We start from the raw sequence: 20,942 nt of genomic DNA, 5'->3' as shown, positions 1-20,942 counted from the left end.
TTTAAGTGAGGCAGAGTCACACAGTGTCATCAGCCTCCCTCTCTCTTCCAAAGTCAACCAAGTCTAGTGGCAACACAAAAGACAAGATGACTGGTGGTAGCTCAGGACGCAGTGTATGACCTTGGCATCTTTGTCCAACCAAGCTCTAAGAACTCTCCAGTGCCTGCTTCTCCCACCTTCTTGGCCATTGGAACGAATTATTCTCATCCGCCCCTTTCCCAAGAGGAAGTCTTCACATCACCTCCCTGACTCACTGCCCTGGGGGGCAGGCGAAGGCTGAAGGTAGATAAGCAGCCCTGAAAAGAGCTCAATAAGCCCTCGCATCTGAGGTTCTAATCTTCCCTGAACACCCTTTATACTTCAAGGGGATAAAATAGCACCTACCTCTTGGAATGGAGGCTTGGGAGGATCAGAGGAGATAAGGTGTGTTCATGTGAGTTATTATTAATTCCTTCCTAGCTGAGTGTTCTTAGAACAAGAAGACCCTTAGTTTTTCTGGGTCTCACTTTCCTCAACTGTAAAATTATGAGGTTAGATTAGATGATCTTTCCATTCTAAATTCTACAATCTAGGGGGCAGCCGGGTGGCTTGGTGGATTGAGAGTCAGAACCAGAGAAGGGAGTACTGGGTTCAAATTTGCTCTCAGACATTTTCTAGCTGTGTGACCTTGGGCAAGTCACTTAACCCCCATTGCCTAGCCCTTACCACTCTTCTGCCTTAGAACCAAAACACAGTATTGACTCCAAGATGGAAGGTGAGGGTTTAAAAAAAATAAATTCTACGATCTAAATTCATCTCCCCCTCACATTTTAAGGATAAGACCTGTGTATACAAAGACACTTCCTTATAAGCCCAAACAGTGGCTGGCACACAGAATCTGTCTGATGGTTTTAGTTGACTCTTAAGTAGCAAATAAGTGGATATCATTTACTCCTATCCTTTCACACTAGTCAGAGACACTAAGGCTAAGCTGCTAATAGCAGCTTCTCCCACGTTCAGGTTATAAAAGTCCAGATCCTAGGAGGAGGTGGGGCGCTAAGCCTCAGGCAGGAAGTACTGGATCTCCATCAATCCAGCATGAGCTCAATAAATGCTATGGCCCGATTATGAGCAAACAGCTGGAAAGAAGGCACCTGTGGTTCTTTCCTGCCTCACTCTAAGGGTGACGGAGGGATCAGGGACTCATATGATTTTATTAGTTTTACAAAACCTCATAAAAAAGAAAATAAGAATCAATGTGCCCATTTCAGACACACACACACTCACAGAGTCACAGATGGGGATCTTCCTTTATTGGCATTTGCAAAAGAAATCCCTAATATCAGGGGTGGAGCTAAGAGGTCTCCAAACCAGAGGCTCTTGGCTGTAAACCCTGGACAAGGAATGGCAGTAATGGAAAGTCAATTTGATGATTGAAATTCTTTCTATCTGATACATCTGGGCTCTTGAATAAATGCTTTTAAAATGAAATGACTGTCTGTCTCCTGAAGCATACTTTAAAACATATCATTGTTTACTTGACTAAAGAGGATTGTGCTGAATTGGGGGCAATTATTATAAATGGTTCAGAACCACTTGCTCTGTTCTCTTTCTAGGAAAAAAAATTGAGCCAGATGTAATTAGTGACTGTGCCTACTAAAAACTCAAATGCTGAGAGTCCTGGAACTTCCCGTTATTATCATCACTTGGAGTCCTCACCTGAGTCACTGAGGCTAAACTCCCCCAGGACTGATGCAGGGACAGACGTACTCAGTCAGAAGTAACAATGGCTGAAGCAATGGCTGAAGCATAATGATGGTCTGATAAGGAACCAAGGCCAAGGGACTAAGCCCTCCAGGACTCCCTAAATGTCCCTGGGCATTTCTGGATCCCAGAAATGGTCAGCTGGAGCTACAAATTTCATTAAGCTGGAGATTTGTCCAGCTCTAAAGAGATACTGCTAGGGCAGCTAGGTGACATGATGGATAGAGTGCCAGGTCTGGAGTCAGGAAGACTCATTTCCCCCATTCCCCCCCACCCCCGAGTTCAAATCTGGCCTCAGACTCTTACTAGCTATGTGACTCTGGGCAGATCACTTAGCCCCGTTTGTTTTAGTTTCCTCATCTGTAAAATTAGCTAGAGAGGGAAGTGGCAAACCACTCCAGTATCATTGCCAAGAAAACCCCAAATGGCGTCAGGAAGAGTTGGACACAAATGAAATGACTGAACAAAAAGAGATGCTGCTAGAAGAATTCTTTCATAGACCAAGCACTGCCTTTAAGTCAAGGTTAACTTCTCTCTTTGGGGGAGTTTCTGTGGAGATCAATGAGTACCTCAATTGGTCCATATTTAACACTTTATTTTTTTTTAATTGGGAGTTCTGCTCTTACTTCTTGTTTTTCTCTTCACTTAAAATTTCTTCTAGAAAATATATATTCTTGTGAATTAGATTTTTCTTTCCTTCCTTCCCCAAGAAGGAAATTGAAATCCATTTTGTAAATCAACAGAGGCAGAAATGATGACTTATCCCATGGTGGCTTAGTTCATATCCTTCCCATATACATAATTATTTCCTGAAATTGAAAAATGCTTTGTACTTCTTGGGAAAAGGCACCAACCATATAAATGCGCAGTGCTATTAATATTAAAAAATCTCTTAAGAAAATTCATTTACTTTTGGCTGACTGATAAGGTGATGAGAACTGAGCCAGGGTTATTATGGACTCCTTTTAACTTGGGTTTCTTTATGAGATAGTGTTTCCACGGGGCAGTTAATTGCTTTCAGTTTCTCTGTCTTCAAGAAAGGATAACAACAACAAAAAAAAAGATGCTGTAAAAGGAGCCATGCCTGTGCTCCCATTTTCCTATTTGCGGTGCATTAGCATTCAGTGACTGTACTGCACTAAACTCTGGGGCTGTTGCTTGAAATGCTGCCATTAAATCCTGATGTTCTGCATCTGGCGTGTTGCCTAAATGTAGCTCCGTCGTGTCAGAGTTCAGGCTATAGTCCTAGAAATCAATACTTCAAACTTGTATGTTTCTGTAACCATATAATTATACTCAAAGGACAATCACATTCTTTGCCCACTTGAAAGTTAGAGAATCAAGTTGTTTACTTTTATATAAGCAACAGAAGGAGAGGAAAGACAGTTTAAAATGTCAGTGGTCTTGTATACTAACTAAAGCCCCTGTATGGAAAGTGATTCTTCACAGCTCAGGATACAGTTCTCATCTGTGCAAGGGAACATGGTAGGGCAGAAAGAACAATGGATTTGAAGTCAGAATCTGGGTTCAAGACCGTAGTTCTAGGACAGCTGGGTGGCTCAGTGCCAGGCTTAGAGATGGGAGATCCTGGGTTCAAATTTGGCCTCATATACTTCTTAGCATGTAACCCTGGGCAAGTCACTTAATCCCAATTGCCCAGCCCTTGCTGCTCTTCTATGGTTTTAGCATCGAAACTAAAACAAAAGTTAAGGGTTTAAAAAAAGAGACTCAGTTCTGCTACTTACTATGTAATATTGAATAAATCAATTCCATATGTGCCTCAGTTTATAAATGGAGATAATAGTATTCTATCTAGCTCACAGAGTCTAAGTGAGGAAAGTCTTTAGTAAAAATTGGGAGAAAATATTTAGGGAAATTCCATTAATAATGAATAATTTGTAATGACTCATTGAATTAAAAAAAAGGTATTTGCTACTGATCCATGACCATTTCTAGGATGACCCCTTACTTTTATCAACAGCCTTGTACACACTCCTGCTTTCTTCCAGTCTTCCAATAATGCTCAGGGATCCAAGTCTTTCCACCCCCCCCAAAAAAACTAGAAGCATTTGGGTACTACAATTCCTTCACTTGAAATGGTGTAGCTACCTTATATCTTCCAATCTCCTGCCTAGGGAAGTGAGGCAGGATTGACATAGCTGGCTATAAGCCTGAATAAGGAAAGAGTCACCTACTGCAACCCTTCCAGTGAGATCCATCTAAGGAACATCGGTCCTTACCAACTACACTGCTACTACATCACAAAGTTCTCCATGCCTTTACCATCAGCTCTACCAATGAGCCCTTCATACTCCTGGACACTGTCATCTGACCTGATGATCTATCTATAGTACTCCTGGGTCTTCTCTCTGCTCTGCACTGCCGCTGAACTCTTTTATATGTATTGTCTCTTCCAATTAGAGCAAAAACTCCCTGAGAACTGGGACTGTCTTGCTTTTTCTACTTTTTTGCTGAGTATTTAGCATAGTGCTTAGCACATACCCTTAGTACTTTTTCATCCATTTTATTCATCCATTCATTATAGAGACAATGTTAGAAGGCTGAGGAGGTAAGAGGAACATTTTGTATAGTTTTAGGATTTTGCATGAGGATGTCCAAATATCTCCCATTTGGGGAACTTCAGTGAAAGCAGAGAGTAAGAAAAAATTTCAAGTGGTATAGATGAGGCATTAATTACTAGGAGTCAAGAGCTTAGGAAGGGATGATGACCTGATACCCAGCAGTTAGAAATAGGGACCCACTTGAGAGCAGAGCCGAACTGCAAAAAAAAAAAAAAAAAAAAAAAAAAAAAAAGCCAACAGTTCTATAAAGAGTGGATAGAATTCTGGATAGGAAAGCTTTTGAGGGCTTACTCAATTATACAGCCATACACATGCCTAAGGAGCAATGAGTCAAGAGAAACAGCTCATTTCAAAACCAAAAGAAAATATACTCATTCACAGCCACAATTGAAGATACAATTAAAGATATAATTTTCTCTTTAAAAGAGTAACTATGCAGGCCTAGAGACAGGAGGTCCTAGGTTCAAATCCTGTCTCAGACACTTCCCAGCTGTGTGACCCTGGGCAAGTCACTTGACCCCCGTTGCCCACCCTTACCAATCTTCCACCTATGAGACAATACACCGAAGTACAAGGGTTTAAAAAAATTAAATTAAAAGAGTAACTATGACTGTGAGCACTTCACCAAATGCCATTGTAACATATAAAACCAGTCTGGCTGACTTTTGATCTTTCTGGTTAGAGCAAAGCAAATAGAGGATAGTCTTCCCAGAAAATAATTTTTTTTATCACAACAGAAAATCTCCTGGCTTCCCCTTGAAACGACTTACCAAGGAGAAGTTTGTGACACATTAAAAAAATTTTTTTAAACCCTTACTTTTTTTTTTTTAAATTTTAAACCCTTAACTTCTGTGTATTGACTTATAGGTGGAAGATTGGTAAGGGTGGGCAACGGGGGTCAAGTGACTTGCCCAGGGTCATACAGCTGGGAAGTGGCTGAGGCCAGATTTGAACCTAGGACCTCCTGTCTCTAGGCCTGGCTCTCAATCCACTGAGCTACCCAGCTGCCCCCTAAACCCTTACTTTTTGTCTTAGAATCAATACTGTCTGCTGGTTCCAAGGCAGAAGAGTGGTAAGGGTGGGCAATGGGGGTTAAGTAACTTGCCCAGGGTCACACAGCTGGGAAGTTTCTGAGGTCAGATTTGAACCCAGGACCTCCCATCTCTAGGCCTGGCTCTCAATCCTCTGAGCTACCCAGCTGCCCCCTGTATCCCAGAGACTGAACAAGAATGAGACTAATTCTCCATCCCATCAGTAGGATTTTTCAGATTTTACCATATTTCTCCCCACTGGGTATGGTAAGGACCATCTTTTAATGTAACAATGTAATCCAATGTTAGAACCCTGCAGTCTATGAATTTTGTTTCTATGTGAATGGAAATGTGGGAAGTGTTATTTAATTGTGGAAACTCCAACTAGGATATAAATATCTTTTATTATCTTGAAGATAATTTCATTTGATTCAAGAATTGGTGAAAGGCTTAAAAAAAAAGAAAATATCCTAGGTTTAGGGCTTAATTTAATCTACATTTCAAATTTGAGAAATCTAGTTTTACATTGCTTTTCTGGAGTTAACTTTTGGGAGTAATCCTCTTCAGGGCTTTGGTCTAGGGTTGCATTGTCAATGGGACCGAGATTGTTGTCGCTGAAGGTACCAGCTTATGAATAGTTCAACTCTCTAGAAAGAATGCTCTTTTATTTGTTCCATCTATGTCTACTAACATCAAGGTTTCTGCCTTTAAAACATTTTATAAGCTACAAAGTATTTTATAAGTGTGAACTACCATGATTTTCATAGGAAAACCAGAAGGCTTTATACAACTTTTGCTGAAAATTTGGGATGTGGGATTAGTTTCTTTTGCTTTTCTACTTCCATGAAAAGTACTAGTGTTGAAAGCAAATCCTTCCAATGCCAATGACACAGAGGCTGCTAGACTCACTTTCTCATAGATTGTAAGATTTAGAACTAGTCCAGTTTTTTCATTCTATAAATTTATAATTGTCTTTTCAGAAAATCATTTGCTTAAGGAAGGGGCGACCTGACACCCAGAAGTTAGAAATAGGGACCTAGCAAAGTTAAATGACTTTTCCAGTCTTAAAATACTAAATAGCTGAATGGAGATTTAAACCCAGATCCTTTGACTCCAAATCTCATGATCCATTTGAGTAATCCTGTAAACTATCTGTACATAGCTGTTTACATATTGTCTTTCCCATTAGACCATGTGCTCCTTTTCCCTTTTTCAGTATTCCTTAGCATCTAGCACAGTGCCTGGCACACAGAAAGCATTTAATATTTATCACCTGGGCAGCTAAAAGGCAAAGTGGATAGAGTGCCTGATCTAGAGTCGGGAAGACCTGAATTCAAATTTTGCCTCACACTTACTAGCTGTGTGATCCCGGGCAAGTCATTCAATCCTGTTTGTCTCAGTTTCCTCATTTGTAAAATGAGCTAGAGAAGGAAATGGAAAAACCTTTAGTATCTTTGCCAAAAAATATCAAATGAGGCCATTTAGAGTGGAATGTGACTGAAAGGACTGAACAACAATAAAAAATTTTCACCTGGGGCCATATCTGAATTTAGCTCTCAGAGAGCTTTGGTGGCTTTGGTACTGCTGTTCTCCAAGACTAGTACTTGCAGAGATAAATATTCCCTCATGAGATACACGGACCATTGACTGGCTCACAAGACTGTAGCCAAGAACCCTCAGGAATGACACTTGGTTATTAGAGCCAGAATCGGTTTTACTTTTCTCCTGTGTGTCCTTTACGGTTAGACAGAGATGAATATTCAGACAGGCTCTCTTAGTTGGGATCTAATGAAAGTTCAGATTTTCTTTTTCTTTTTTTTTTAAGAAACAAAGTTTTGAAGGAAAAGGGGCAATTAAATAAAGTTTGCTGTCTTTTCAGTTTTACGGTGTATGATTTAAGTGCAGAGCAAGGTCTGGAAAGTGAGGGTTGGGGCATTTCATAATAAAGCATCCTTTATCCAGCATATTTTTAGTCCATCTGTCATATCTAGCTCTTCGTGACCCCATTTGGAGTTTCTTGGCAAAGGTACTGCAGTGGTTTGCCATTTTCTTCTCCAGCTCATTTTGCAGATGAGGAAACCGAGGCAAACATGATGAAGAGACTTACCCAGGGGCTTACAGCTAGTGCCTGAGACCAGATTTGAACTCAGGTTCTCCTGACTCTAGGCTTTATGCACTGTGCCCCACAGAAGATCAAACTACTCATAACCTTGTTTTTATTTGCAAAAACATGCCCAATGGGAGTTACCTGGTAGCTTCTTTCTCCTCTCAGCTTTGTTGTCTGATCTGTATCCTTTTAATAGAAGCAAGTCTCCTCAGGGAAGTTCTTGCTGTCCTTTGCTCCTTCATGCCTTTTTTCAGCTCCATTCAACAGATCTCACTATAGGCTTGAGCAAACTGATCTATAGCTATTACAGAAACTCAGCAACCTTGCTTTTAAATCTCACATAGCCCGGAGTAAGGCAGGAATGAATAGCTCCGACATCCTACTGCGTAATACACATAATTGTGGCTTCAATGATGAAACCCCTCCTTCCCCACACTGGATGCTGGGGAGACCATCCTGCCTGCTTGTTGCAGAGAGGATCTGTCTTCTTTATAGTCATTTTTTGCACACGAGGCAATTAAAGAGATGTTCCATGCAGTAACATCCCTGTCAAGCATCAAAGGACATGAGTTCTTAACACAATCCTAATTATAACCGAGCATCATTTTGGAGGTTAGCGATCAGCCTGGGTCTCCTCTATGTAATCTTTGAAAATGCTCTCAGAAGTGATCAAGAGAAGGGCATCCTCCTAGCTCTGCCACTTGGGCTCCTCCATCCTAGGAGACAGCCTACTCTTGTTCCTGGTGCCCTCGTCTCCTCTCCAACTAGCCTCCTATGACATCCTCGAGGATAAGCCAAGGTTTGTTTGCTTTTTGTGTCTTCTCAGCTCTGTGCTTTGTTCATAGTGTCTTGGTACTTCCTGTTTGTTTGAAGTGTATTTGTCTCCCTTGGTGACCTCCTCAGCTTCCATGGGTTCCATTTTCATCTGTATTCTCAATTGCATATTCTAAAGCTCTAATCTCTCTCCTGAGCTCTGGTCATGCCTCTTTGGCCTTTCTAAGTGGGTGTCCTATAGGTATCGCCAACTCAGTAATCATTCCAAAACAGAATCCATTCTTGTCCTTCTGATGCCCATCCCTTGAGGCTATCACTGTCCAGCAAGTCACCTCAAAGTTCACAACTTTGCCAACCATCATCCGTGACTCCTCGTGCTCATTCCCCATATTCTAGCAGTGGCTAAAACTTGTTTCTATTTCTGCAACTCCAACATACATGTCTATGCATAGACAGGTGTTTGCTTCCTCTATCTTTATTTCATTTATGTCTTGTTTGTCCATAGATGTCCATTTTAATGATGGTGAGCTCCTTGAGAGCAGGAATTTTCTTTTCTTTGCACCCTCAGTGTAAGCACAATGCCTTGTACACAATAAGCATTTAATGTTTGTTGGCTAACTCCACATATACCCCCTTGTCTCTATTTGCCTATCTACCACTGGTAAAATTGAGACCCTTATCCAGACTGTCCTGGTCTATTGCAATATTCTTTTTTCTTTTAACTCTTACCTTCCATATTGGAGTCAACACTGAGTATTGGTTCCAAGGCAGAAGAGTGGTAAGGGCTAGATGATGGAGGTTAAGTGACTTGTTCAAGGTCACACAGCTAGAAAGTGTCTGAAGCCAGATTTGAACCCAGGACCTCCCGACTCTAGGCTTGGCTCTCAATCCACTGAGCCACCTATTTACAATAATCTTTTAATTTTGTTACTTATTTAATGTTAAAAACATTTTGTCATTTACTTAAATTTTTAAAAATTTTAAAATCTTTTTGTTATTGTTCATCCTTCAACAATTTTAAAGATTTTCTCAACCCAGGCTTTTCTTACCTTTCCAGTTTCCTTCTTATCACTAATCTCTTTGCTGGATATGGTAAAATATCCTGACCTACTTGCTCATGTACTATTTTTCAGTGATAGCACAATCTCCTTTGATTCAGAATAATTTCTAGGATGGCAACTACTCTTTCCTCATTTTGCCTCAGCAGATGATATGCTAGTAAAACAAGGAAGCATCTTTCTCATGAGACAATAGCAGAATCACAGAAAGGTTCAGACACAGACATTTACAAGAGACTTTTAATGCCTGACAATTATATGAAACATGACAGACACCCACAGAAGAGCTCTTAAACATTTAGCATTAAAGTGGCTTTCATAATCTCCTTTCTAACATGCCGAACATAGGATCTCTTTGAAATTTTGGTAAACTACTGAATTGACTTTTCTCCCCACAAAAAAAGAAAAAAGTATCATGCATTTTCATACACATTAGAAGTTCTGATAAGTAAGACTTCTGGAATTCTGCCAGGTCTGAGAACTTTTGATCTGTCAGATTTGGGTTAAATTGTGCGATAGGTGGTGGAGGGATGGTGAAGACATTCAACAGCAGAATATAACACTCAATGTTTTCCTGGAAGCCTCCTGAGAAATTTGGTATTTTGGGCTAAATGATTTCAATTCCTGAATATAGGCTATATCTAACTCTTGAATGCATTCGAAAGTGCAGCAAATGTGGGGTGACAATAAACATTCGCTTGTGGATTGTATCAAATTCTTAATCATGACTTCCAAAGCAGAATACCATCTTTACTTTCCTCTTCTCCGACTAGATAATCTTATTTATGGTTTTCACTTTAATTAAAAAGTAGATTATTCTACTCTTTAGTGATCATGACATCATGACTCAAATGAGATCCTATATTTCAGCCAAAGCACACTTTAAGATACCTGATTTTTGAGAGGCTGCCTAATTGACATGTGAACCATCAAGATTCTCCAAGTTCTATCCCTGGATTAAAAAACAAAGGAGCCGGACGATGGTATTTCTGATCCTTCAAGAAATACCTTAAATGAGATCCTGTTTTATATTATCTGACTTTAGCAAAGGGTCATAATGAGAACCATCTGGCCAGCCAATGTTTTTATACCTTTTGTAAAACCATTTGAAGATGCTGCCCTTTACATAAGGGCCCCTTCTTGATTCTAGTTTCATGAAAAATGTCATCTCTACAAATAAATCTGTGTGCTTTCTTTAATAAGAAAAGTATGTACTTCAACCTCCTCCTGACAGGAAGCTCAAGGCCAAGTGTCATATTTTTACCCTAAGGGCTTGAAAAGATCAATGCCTTTTGCTTCCTTCAGAGGAGTTCTAGTTGGTTGATCCTTAAATAATTTACTATACATTATTTTAGCCTGTAAGCCTCTGAAGTTCTTTTCAAGGTTTGGGGAAGGGAGGGTAAATGTGAAACATATAAATATATGTGAATAACAGTGAAGTCAGCCTACATTTTTTGACTAAAGCCTAAAAAGTTTAACAATGTGTTTAGTAGCTCTTAAAAATAACAGATGAAATTCTCATACTTCAGTGATGCTAATTTTCTTTCCAATGTCATTGAAGTATATTACTCATTCCTCTTATTAGAATAAATATTTTGTATAATGTACTGTGTATGCTCTTTGAGAGCAGCTTTAGTTTGTATTTGTACCCCCAATTCTCAGCAAAGTGACTGCTAGCTACATAGGTGTTTAATAAATATTTGTTCACTGATTGAGCCAAAGATCCATGGGCCAGAACTCAGATATATAGTCCTAGGGTTAATCACTGAATTATGACTATGGATAAAGCAAATTCTTCCAAGTTTTACGAAAAGGGATAATTACATTGACTATGAATTAGGTATATGATATAGATGCAACTTTAAAATGAGAAATGGGATATAATGAACATCTTTTTGGCATCTTCAATATTTATTCAGTGCTTAATAGTTCAACTTTTAAAATGTAGTCCCTGGGAAGATGTCTATGTAACATTCAATAGATTGGACATGACTGAAAAGCACTTTGAAGTTTTTTTGGATTTTTACTTTCCGATTTCATAAAAAAAATTCCTGAGAAACATATAATGAATGTAAGAATGAAACTTTTCTTATTTTTAAGGGATATGTCTGTGGTAGTTATGATGCTTCAGCTCAAGATCTAAAACCTAATCAATGCCAAAATAACATGTTTGGGGGATGATGTATTTTTTTAATATAGAATATGTGTAGTGGTTTAGAACAATAAATGTTACATGAAGTTTTTTATCATAAATTAGGCAATAACAAAAGGAAACTCAAAACGAATGTACAAATTCCTGTTCTTTTACAATAAATTATAATGAATAACTCAGATATAGAATGTCATATATACAAGCTGCTAATGTGAGCACTCAAATAAAATGGCCACAAAAGTCTTTAATCTTGATTTAATAAAGTTTGTACAGTATCAAATTATATCAAAAGTCTAAAAAAAGCACAATGAAAGTTTTTTAATCATGTTTACAAATTATTTTATATACCATAAAAAAACAATGAAATGCCAAAAGTAAAGTTAAAAAGAAAATTGAAGGTTGTAATTCTTTATCCACTCTAGAAAAAAATGTGACTGTCTCAGGAGAGAAGCATTGGGTTTATTATATACTACAAGAGAAATCACAATGTATGGAAACAAAGCTACCTTTTTAAAAAAAATGAAGAGCACAGACGTGGAGAATTAAAAACATTCATAAGCTATAAATACCACAATAGTGAATTAAATAATGTTCCCTTCACCAAAATTAATGAGCTGTCCATTGGTGGCCAAACATTGGATGTGATTCAGTGTTGAGAATTTCAAAGACCTGCTTAATTTCAGAGTTTCTACACATAATTTGCAAAGGCTCATATATCTCAAGGTTCTAAAATATTCTATTATAATAATGTAACTAAGATAAAATACTCTTAAAAGGCAACAAACCATTCACCTACTTCTCACAGAAAACACAGGCTAAGGGAACCAGTAATTAAAAGGCAACCGTATAGAAATTAGTTCAGAAGAAACAGATGGATGCAACATAACTCTGGGTCATAATTGGCACTGAACCACAGTAACTCTAGTTTTAATTTGACAAATTCAATAACAAATGCCCATATCAAAGTATATGCAGTGAAATAATTACTTTTATGTAACTGGAATGTTAAAACCATTGACTCAAAAAATACTTAGTGGAAAGAAAAACAGAAGGAATGTGAAAACATGATGGAAACCTTATTTTTAAACTTATTTGATGATCAAAACTTGGTGTTTCTATAGATTTTAAAAGTCAGTGTCACTGTTCCTGTGCATGCCTTTAATTATGTTGGTAAAACTCAACAGCTAGCTTAAGCTTATGTTTACAAGACATCAGAACAACCAGTTAAAAAGTGAAGTCAGTCATTTAACTGATTGTTTACATGACACCAAGCAACAGATGACCATTTCCCCCCACCTCCAATGAACTTCTTGAGTTTACCAACTGATTTGACTGATGTCAGAGAGGGAGCACAAGGGAATAAAACCTCCAACATTATAATAATTAATGACAAATGACGATGTTTCTAATTTGAGGGAGTCGATTGCAGAAAAGCTTAAAAACATACCTATGTGCAGTGTGTGTGCTGTGTATGCTGCATATATACATACGAGTGTATCAACTTTGCCTCTAGGCGATTAGAAGTCAATGGACATCGACCCTTGTGCAGAATCCTCTCGTCCTCTCACATAAATTTCACAGGGAATCTCCTCCATCACTCTGTCTTCTATGGCCTGTTCAGAACACTCATGTGACTGTTTGAAAGTGTAACTGCTTTTTTTGAAGGTGCTATTGAATGTCTTCATTGGCTGAGGTTGTGCAAAATCGTTACGGAAAGGAAGTTCCATGGAACTGAGGTTGGTCCTGCTTTGTTTTACATTGGAAGCTTGGGAGCCACAATGATGATCGTGAATGCAACGGGAAGCAGTGGAAGAGCGGCGCATTTTCTGGTAGTTCTCCAGTTCTTCCGATAAGTCAGCCAAATCTGCAGAAATCTCTTTGTCTCTTAAGGAAAACAGTTCATAATGAGGAGGATCAAACACTTCTTGGAATCCAGTTTTGTTAAAAGCAGTTTTGCAAGCCATGACCTTTTTTCGAGGTTGTTTGACTTGAACTAAAATAGAAATAATGAGAAGGACCAAGACAATCCCTGATGTAATGCCAATGATTGTTCCATGTGTTTTGGTGATCTGTTCAAATAGACCTGCTTTTTTCTTCTCTGTAGAAAGAAAAAGGTTGAGTCCATCAAGATCAGTGAATATGTCCTTATTGCAAACAAATTTGATAATACATTTTTAATAAAAAGTGCTGAAGCCTTTGGTAAAATACACTGCAGATGGCACAATTTAAAATTAGATTTATAAACAAAGGCCATGAACAATAAATACCATGAATATTTGTCAGGCCAATAGCCAGAAATCAAGTAGTATAGGCAAAGGAGATAATGGTTTCTGTACTTAGAGAGTGCCTGTGAATGTATGCATTTTGCAAATATAAGTAAATATAATACTGCAAATTGTGCCAAATTCAAAATAGTGTTCAATCTCATCTAGTTTCTTGCTTTTGCATTACTTAATAGCTTTGGCCAAAAATATCACTGACTCTAAAGTTTATCCACATGTTTATACTATTAGGCAATGATAATAGTAATACTCAAATGACTGTTATTTCCCTCTATATTTGTTGAACTATGAATAACATACTTGGGCATAAACAAGGATTTAATATTTTTCAATGACTAACTGTTGGCACTTCATGTCAAGTACACAAGATGGCAGTATCAGATTAGAACACCCTTTAATTATAAGTTATTTAATGTCCTAGGAAAAAACAAAATAAAACTAGGCAAATAATTTTGACAGGAGGCTCGCACACATCTGACAAATATCTTGTAGGTCAGATTTATCTATACTTCAGACATTACTTATTGGGATCATATAGATTAATAATCTCCTTTTAATTTTAAAGTGTACTTATTTATTTTTAAAACCTTTACCTGCTGTCCTAGTAATAACTCTAAAACGAAACACAAGGGCTAGGCAAATGGGGTTAAGTGACTTGCCCAGCTAGGAAGTGTCTCAGGCCAGATCTGAACCTAGTCTCATTTTAATTTTAAAGAATTCTAAAACAAACACTGAAATAGGGTGGCTTTTACTTGGTAAAGTTTTCACAATTTTACTAAATTTGTGAACTGAAAATTCTCATTCTCATAAATTTAAATTAAATAGAAAACACTGTTTACTTTAAAAATAATTTTGAGAACTAAACAAGATTGTCTTTAAAGCAAAACAAGTCCTCAACAACCAAAAAAAAAAAAAAGGTAAATTGGTGACATATGTAACTTAAAACTCTTTTAAAGATAAGAATACTCTAGCTACAAGGCAAAAGTATTCATTCTTTTGTCTCTACTCTAGTGCAGGCCAGAGAAGGTCAATGATCCACTAAAATGAAAAATTTAGAGCACATTTCTCCATTTCTGCCAAAAAAAGCTATGCTAAGCACATTCATAAAACAAGACATTTTAAGGCTCCTTAATGAAAGGCAAGTGACACTCTTTTCTCAGAGGTTAGACTTTGCACTATATTCACCTTTACAATGATTTTCATCCCAAGGGTATGCACAATTTTGAACACCGTTGCAGACCAGAGAATTATTGATGCACATATTACTATGGCAAAAGAAAGTGCTGCCTGTGCAGGGAGCTGTAGGGGAAAAGAAAGCTATCTGAGTCATCAAGAATTACAGAGAATGTATAGATTATTAATTTCTCCTTTCTAAAACTAGTTCCCGATTTCAAATACAAAGGAAAAAACTACCACGTTGCATGCAAATATTATGTTGGCAAAAGTAATGATAATTATTCCTGTGGATCTTAAATTATCAAATTGGGAACATCTTTATCATTTAATTTCTAGTAACACATTATTTACAATCAACAAATATTTTTTCATTAGTCTACTCTTGCTGTTAACATACTTTGGACAAGAAATACAGTTAAGTAAAAACCGATATTATTTCTGGATCACTATTAAATGTAAATCATTGTTTCACACCATGATAGTATGAATTTTTCCCATGATTTTAATGACTTTGATACATAGCACAACAAAGTTTTTCAAAGTATTAAAGGATGCTGGCACAGGACTTACTTTCTAGCTATTAAAATAAGGACAGAGTAAACAGACATATGTGCATTTTCCATAAAAAACCTCAAAAAATTATTTGCTATGTCACAGACTAAAAGGTGGAACTGAAAATTGCAAATATGAAGATCAAAAGTCATGGTTATCAGAAACTTTATCACAATTATTTCCAAAAATTTTAAGGGACCTCAGTTAAGAGTTTCTGGACGAGTTAGATATGATCTAACAACATGAAGTTTTCTAGACCGGAAGAGATTTCTAGTTAATAGGAGGATATCTGTTGTTTTTTTACTGGATAGTTAAAGGTTTAAAGTGAACAGTGATTCAATTTTGTGTTACAAATGCACACAGAATTCCTTTTGGGAAGATAAGCCCAAGGTCAGAGCTGGCAGTTACTGGTTTATTAAATTTGGGGACCTGCTCAGCTTAGGGGACATAAAGAATCTGAAAATCAAGAAGTGAGAAAGCTTAAGTGTTTTCCAATTGTCATAAAGGCTGAAAATATTAGAAATGATTCTAGTAGAAGTGGCCAGTCATTTTGGCACCTTTTATGAAAATTATTACGTGAGATGTATTTTCTGGGAAGCCAAAACAGCAGAATTGTTTCTAGAGAGAAAATACCAGCTTCATTAAGTAAGAAGAATTGACACAGTGTTAGATCAGAACTTGATGTAACCTGAAATATTTTCTCTGCCACATTAGTAGGAAATGTAAAATTTATTTGAGCCATGGATATTTTTTTAGAACAGGACTTCAGAGGGAAGTCTCCTTATTTTCCTTGGATAAATATACAATAATTGCATACAAAAATGGCATCAAAACACAATTTGACAGAAAATATAATTTGGTATAAGATGGGTCCATCTTGGACCCCAATGAAGATGAAGTTTAATTATTAAAATCACCTTGTAATAAAACAGTCTCATCTATAATCTTTCTTATTAAGGCGCTAATCCTAAAGTTATACCAATAGTCTAGTAAAAAATCAAATAAATATTTGCTCAATTCTTTTCTGGGTCAACTTAAATTTAAGTGTTGCACATTTATTGACATACAACCAAGAAGGAAGCCTTAGATTTATCTTTTGCTCGTATAAACTTCTCATCTTGGCATTTGCATTCCTTTACAGTCTGGCTACAGTGTACCTTTCCATACTTATTTCATATTACTCCTAAACTGGCTTACTTTGCTATTTTCTCAACTTACACCTCTGCCTTTGGAAAGTTGCCCATGCCCAGAATGGACTTATTCTTCACATTCATCTTATTATCTTTACCATCCTTCAGAGTTAAACTTAGGTACCAACTTTTAGGGCAGTGATGGGCAAACTACAGCCCACAGACCAGATGTGACCCCCTGAAATGTTCTATCCAGCTGACATTATTCCTAATCTGATGAATACAATGAGTAGGATACAACACAATGAAACTTTGAAAGAGTTGCCTTAGAAACAGACTGACAGGTGAGCATTTCCTTTCCTTTGGCCCCTCTTTAAAAAGTTTGCCCATCACTGTTTAGGGGAAATCATTCCTGACCTCTCTTCCTGCACCCACCCGCTGTTGTTAGGAATTCTCTCTTCAAACGATGGCATCCCTCAATTTCGATAACTTTGCCACCATGAAAAGAGCTGCTAAAAATATTTTACTGTACACATGGGTCCTTTTCCTCTTTCTTTGATCTCTTGGGGGGGACATCCTACAAAAAATATCTAAAGTCAGACACACACTGTGTGGCTGAAGAATGCTTCATGGCAAGGACACATACTTGAACCTCCCAGTCCTGCCAGTCCCTTACCTTGGCTGAATCATCTCACTTTTTTGAGTCTCAAGATCTTCATCTGTAAAAGGATGGGGTGGCATATATGGCCTCTAAGAGCTCTTCTTGTTTTAAAATTCTACAATTCTATCACTATCGTGTTTGTGTTGACATCTTTTTTCATCTTAATGTTTTATTTAACTAGTGATGGGTGTCCTTACTAGGAACTGTGTGAGTAGCAAAATGATGCTTATTTAATTTATCAAAGTGATAAGAAGTATTTGTATCTCCTGTTAAAATTCCTGATAGATTCATAATGTTTAATAAGAATTAAAGGAGTTTTTAACCTAGAATCCATGAACTTTTTTTTTTATATTTTGATAACATGACATTGTTGAGAACCCCTGCTTTATTTAGATAAATACATATAGTACCACTAATTTGAATACACAGTTTCAGTACAGCTATAATCGATTAGTTCTTGGTGGTATAAAAATTGACCTAGAGAAAAATTCCCCAATATTTTTGAATAGGATATTCCTAAAAACTCGAGTATTTCTTTTCTACAAGTTATACTGAGAACATTTCATGGTTATACTTTTAAAAACTATGGTATGCATTCTGAATAATAGGTGGGTTACTAATTATATCCAATTTTATATTCACTATGTAAAAAATGTATTTCCATGAAAAGATAGCAAGAAGCTACTTTCCAAAATTTGCTGATTGGAGATGTAACACAGCAGGGCACCTTTGGGGTGTTTTGAATTTTTATGTCAATTTAATTAACATTAAGTTAGTGCCTACAATGGGGCAAGGCCCTGGTGATATAACCATCATTAGCATCCAATTTCCATATGTAACAATCACAAATAAATGCAATCTGGGGAGGTTGTGCTTTCTTTTTGTCATTTAAGAGTGGTTCTCTTTAATTTTTCCCACTATATTTTATAGGTTGAGAGGAATAGAATTCTAATTCCATAATTCTCTTTACTCTGTGAATTCCAAGAATAATTAAAAATTGATATATATTCTTTGCCAGAATTTATTATAATTTGGAGGTTTTAGAATCACAAAAGTGCCCTCTAAAGTCTATAGCATGTTATTAGTTTTTGTAAGAATAACATTGATTACTCACAAAGTTTATGATATTTCACCTCAAACCATACATATATTTTTATTTTATTTTTTTTAAACTTTACCTTCCATCTTAGAATCAATACTATGTAAGGGCTAGGCAATAGGAGTTAAGTGACTTGCCCAGGGTCATACAGCTAGGAAGTGTTTGACGTCAAATTTGAACCCAGGACCTCTTGTCTCCAGGGCTGGCTCTCAATCCACTGAGCTACCCAGCTGTCCCCTTAAACCATACATATTGACTAAGTTATAGGGCCATATTTTAGTATAAATATTACAAGACAACACCAACCACAGTGATATATTTTTCTCTCCTTATAGTCTCAAGACTCTCTGTTTTTCCTTTCCACTGATTTCTGGGTCACAAGATCAGGGAACAAAGTAAAGCTGGGGTTTCTGTTTTAGTTCTCCTATGACAAAATGTGGAAACAGTGCTGAGAGATAGTTACGCCCTTCAATTGGGCCTTAAGGGGGGCCCTCAGGCAATATGCTACTAAAAATCATATTATGGATTTTATTTTAATGAAAATATCTTCTGCTGCTTTCACAATTCTACTCCTAGAAATTATTTTCTTCGTACCCTATCCTTTCTTAGAGTCAGGTGTATATTAGTATTCTGTGCCTGGGAAGAAGCCAAACACCATCGATTGCTATTCTGCATTGTCCCCTTAGCTGAGTTATGCTATTTCAGTCACATCTGCAATCTGCAATGGGTAGGCGTGAAGTGAATCTGTCATGCAGAATTAGTCCATTTATATAAACCTTTTCAGAAATATTGATTGTTTTCATGGATGGATTAGTAACAATTACAAATCATTAACAGTTTAAAGAAGTCTAAAAATAGCCCAATGATTTAAAAATAATGATAAGCATGTAAATTCAACGTTTAGAGCTCTGAAAGGTGCTTATCACAGGGAGAATTTCAAACTGGAAGTCTTGTTTCATAAAAATCCATGAAATTCCCTATTGATCTACACTACATGCTCTCTTTCTCTCTTCCCTACTACTATCCCCCCTACCAGATTTCATTTTCTGGTCCTTTGATTATTCTGTTAAAAGTTTAGGAGCTTCAAGCTAGAAGGCAAACAAATGCTCAATCGGAAGCAGTCTGACAACTTGTGTTTAAATTTGATGATTAGCTAATACATAAAGAAGGTTTTTTCAAAGAGGAGATCTCTTTATACCTTTTAAACTGAGTTGGCAGCATGAGGTTACATATGTATAGAGAGACTTACCAAAACTCATAATTCATGTGTAATATGGATTAATTTCTATGCCCTAGGAGTAAAGATATCAACAAATGGTATGTGCATGTGTATATGTTAAGAATAAATACACTAAAATGGCTATTTTCTGTTTTAAGTGCAGTTCTTTGTGTAGTAGGAAAGTTTATGAAAGTCTTTAAATTCTAAAATCTAGACACGATATTAGACCTTGTCCCTACTGACAACAATAAGCAACATTTGTTGAAGAATGATTTGATTCCCAGTTCCAACAGCATGACAGACATATCTACCTGAATCTACCATATATACCACACACACGCACGCATGCATGCACACACACACACACACACACACAAATACATAAATAAAATATCCACCTTCAAATGACCTCATTCCCTCTTCCTTAAATATGCTTCTCCCCATCTTGATCTTCCCTACTATTCTACAAGTACAACCATTCTCATTGGCTGGAAGTCTCATGGTTTAACTGCCTCCTACTTTTCCATTTTCCTTATACCCACTAAATTACCAAACACTACCAATTCTACTTCTCTAATGTCTCTTCCTTTCCAGTACTACCTTCCATATTTTAGACCTTCATCTTTGTCTAAATTATTTCAAAGGTCTCAAACTTGTCCAACTCCTTCCTCCTTTTAATTCATCTTGAATACTGTTGCTGCTGGATGTACAACTAATCATGAAACTCATATATTAAAAAAATCATCAATAGCCCTCCACTTTCTACTGAATAAAATCTGAATATGATAGCTTGCCATTCAAGGTCTACCATGATCTTATCCCAACCTTCCTTTTCAGCATTATTTTCTTCTTTATAGAATTCCTAAATTGGAAGAGAACTCAGTGGCCATCTAGAACAAACCTGAAAAAAGGACTTTCCTTTTCTTCATACCCAATAAATAGTCATCCAGCCTTTGGGAAACAGAGAATTTATTAAAATTGGTTTGAGAATTACTTGAAACAAGCAATTGTCTTTATGTACAAAATTTCTTTTTGTGATAACATTGGTTATTTGTATATGTTTCTGCTGAGACTAAGCCATCTCAGAACATATGACCCTGACCAGATTAAGTCAGATTAAGCTGGTCTTCCCTTTCTTTAGTTTTTTCTCAGTTACAGGCTAGATTTCATTATATATGGGCATTTCATTGCTCTCTTTTTTGTCTTTTTGTTTTTAAAAAATTATACTAATTTTATTATACTATATTATACTAAAGAAATGTGCAGAAGGCATAGTTCTTAAATAGCACACGTCAATAACTGTTAGAAATTAGAGATTTTGCAATATTTGTTGGTATCATTATGAACACCTACAAAGAAACATCCGTTGCATTGAA

General features: G+C 36.9%; 1 protein-coding gene across 1 annotated transcript in view; it reads right to left on the bottom strand.

Moving 5' to 3' along the window:
- Positions 1 to 11,687: 11,687 nt before the first annotated feature.
- Positions 11,688 to 20,942, bottom strand: part of NETO2 (neuropilin and tolloid like 2) — a 34,262-nt gene continuing 25,007 nt past the window's right edge. Inside the window, exons 8-9 of the mRNA XM_044664175.1 lie at positions 14,915 to 15,028; positions 11,688 to 13,545 (exon numbers count right to left, since the gene is read on the bottom strand). Coding sequence (XP_044520110.1) covers positions 12,965 to 13,545; positions 14,915 to 15,028 — 695 coding nt within the window. The 3' untranslated portion in view covers positions 11,688 to 12,964. The remainder of the gene's footprint in view (positions 13,546 to 14,914; positions 15,029 to 20,942) is intronic.

This window comes from Gracilinanus agilis, chromosome 2, assembly GCF_016433145.1.
Source record: "Gracilinanus agilis isolate LMUSP501 chromosome 2, AgileGrace, whole genome shotgun sequence".
NCBI lineage: Eukaryota > Metazoa > Chordata > Mammalia > Didelphimorphia > Didelphidae > Gracilinanus > Gracilinanus agilis.
The sequence above is the reverse complement of the archived record's forward strand: the minus strand, read 5'-3'. Positions and strand labels throughout refer to the sequence as shown.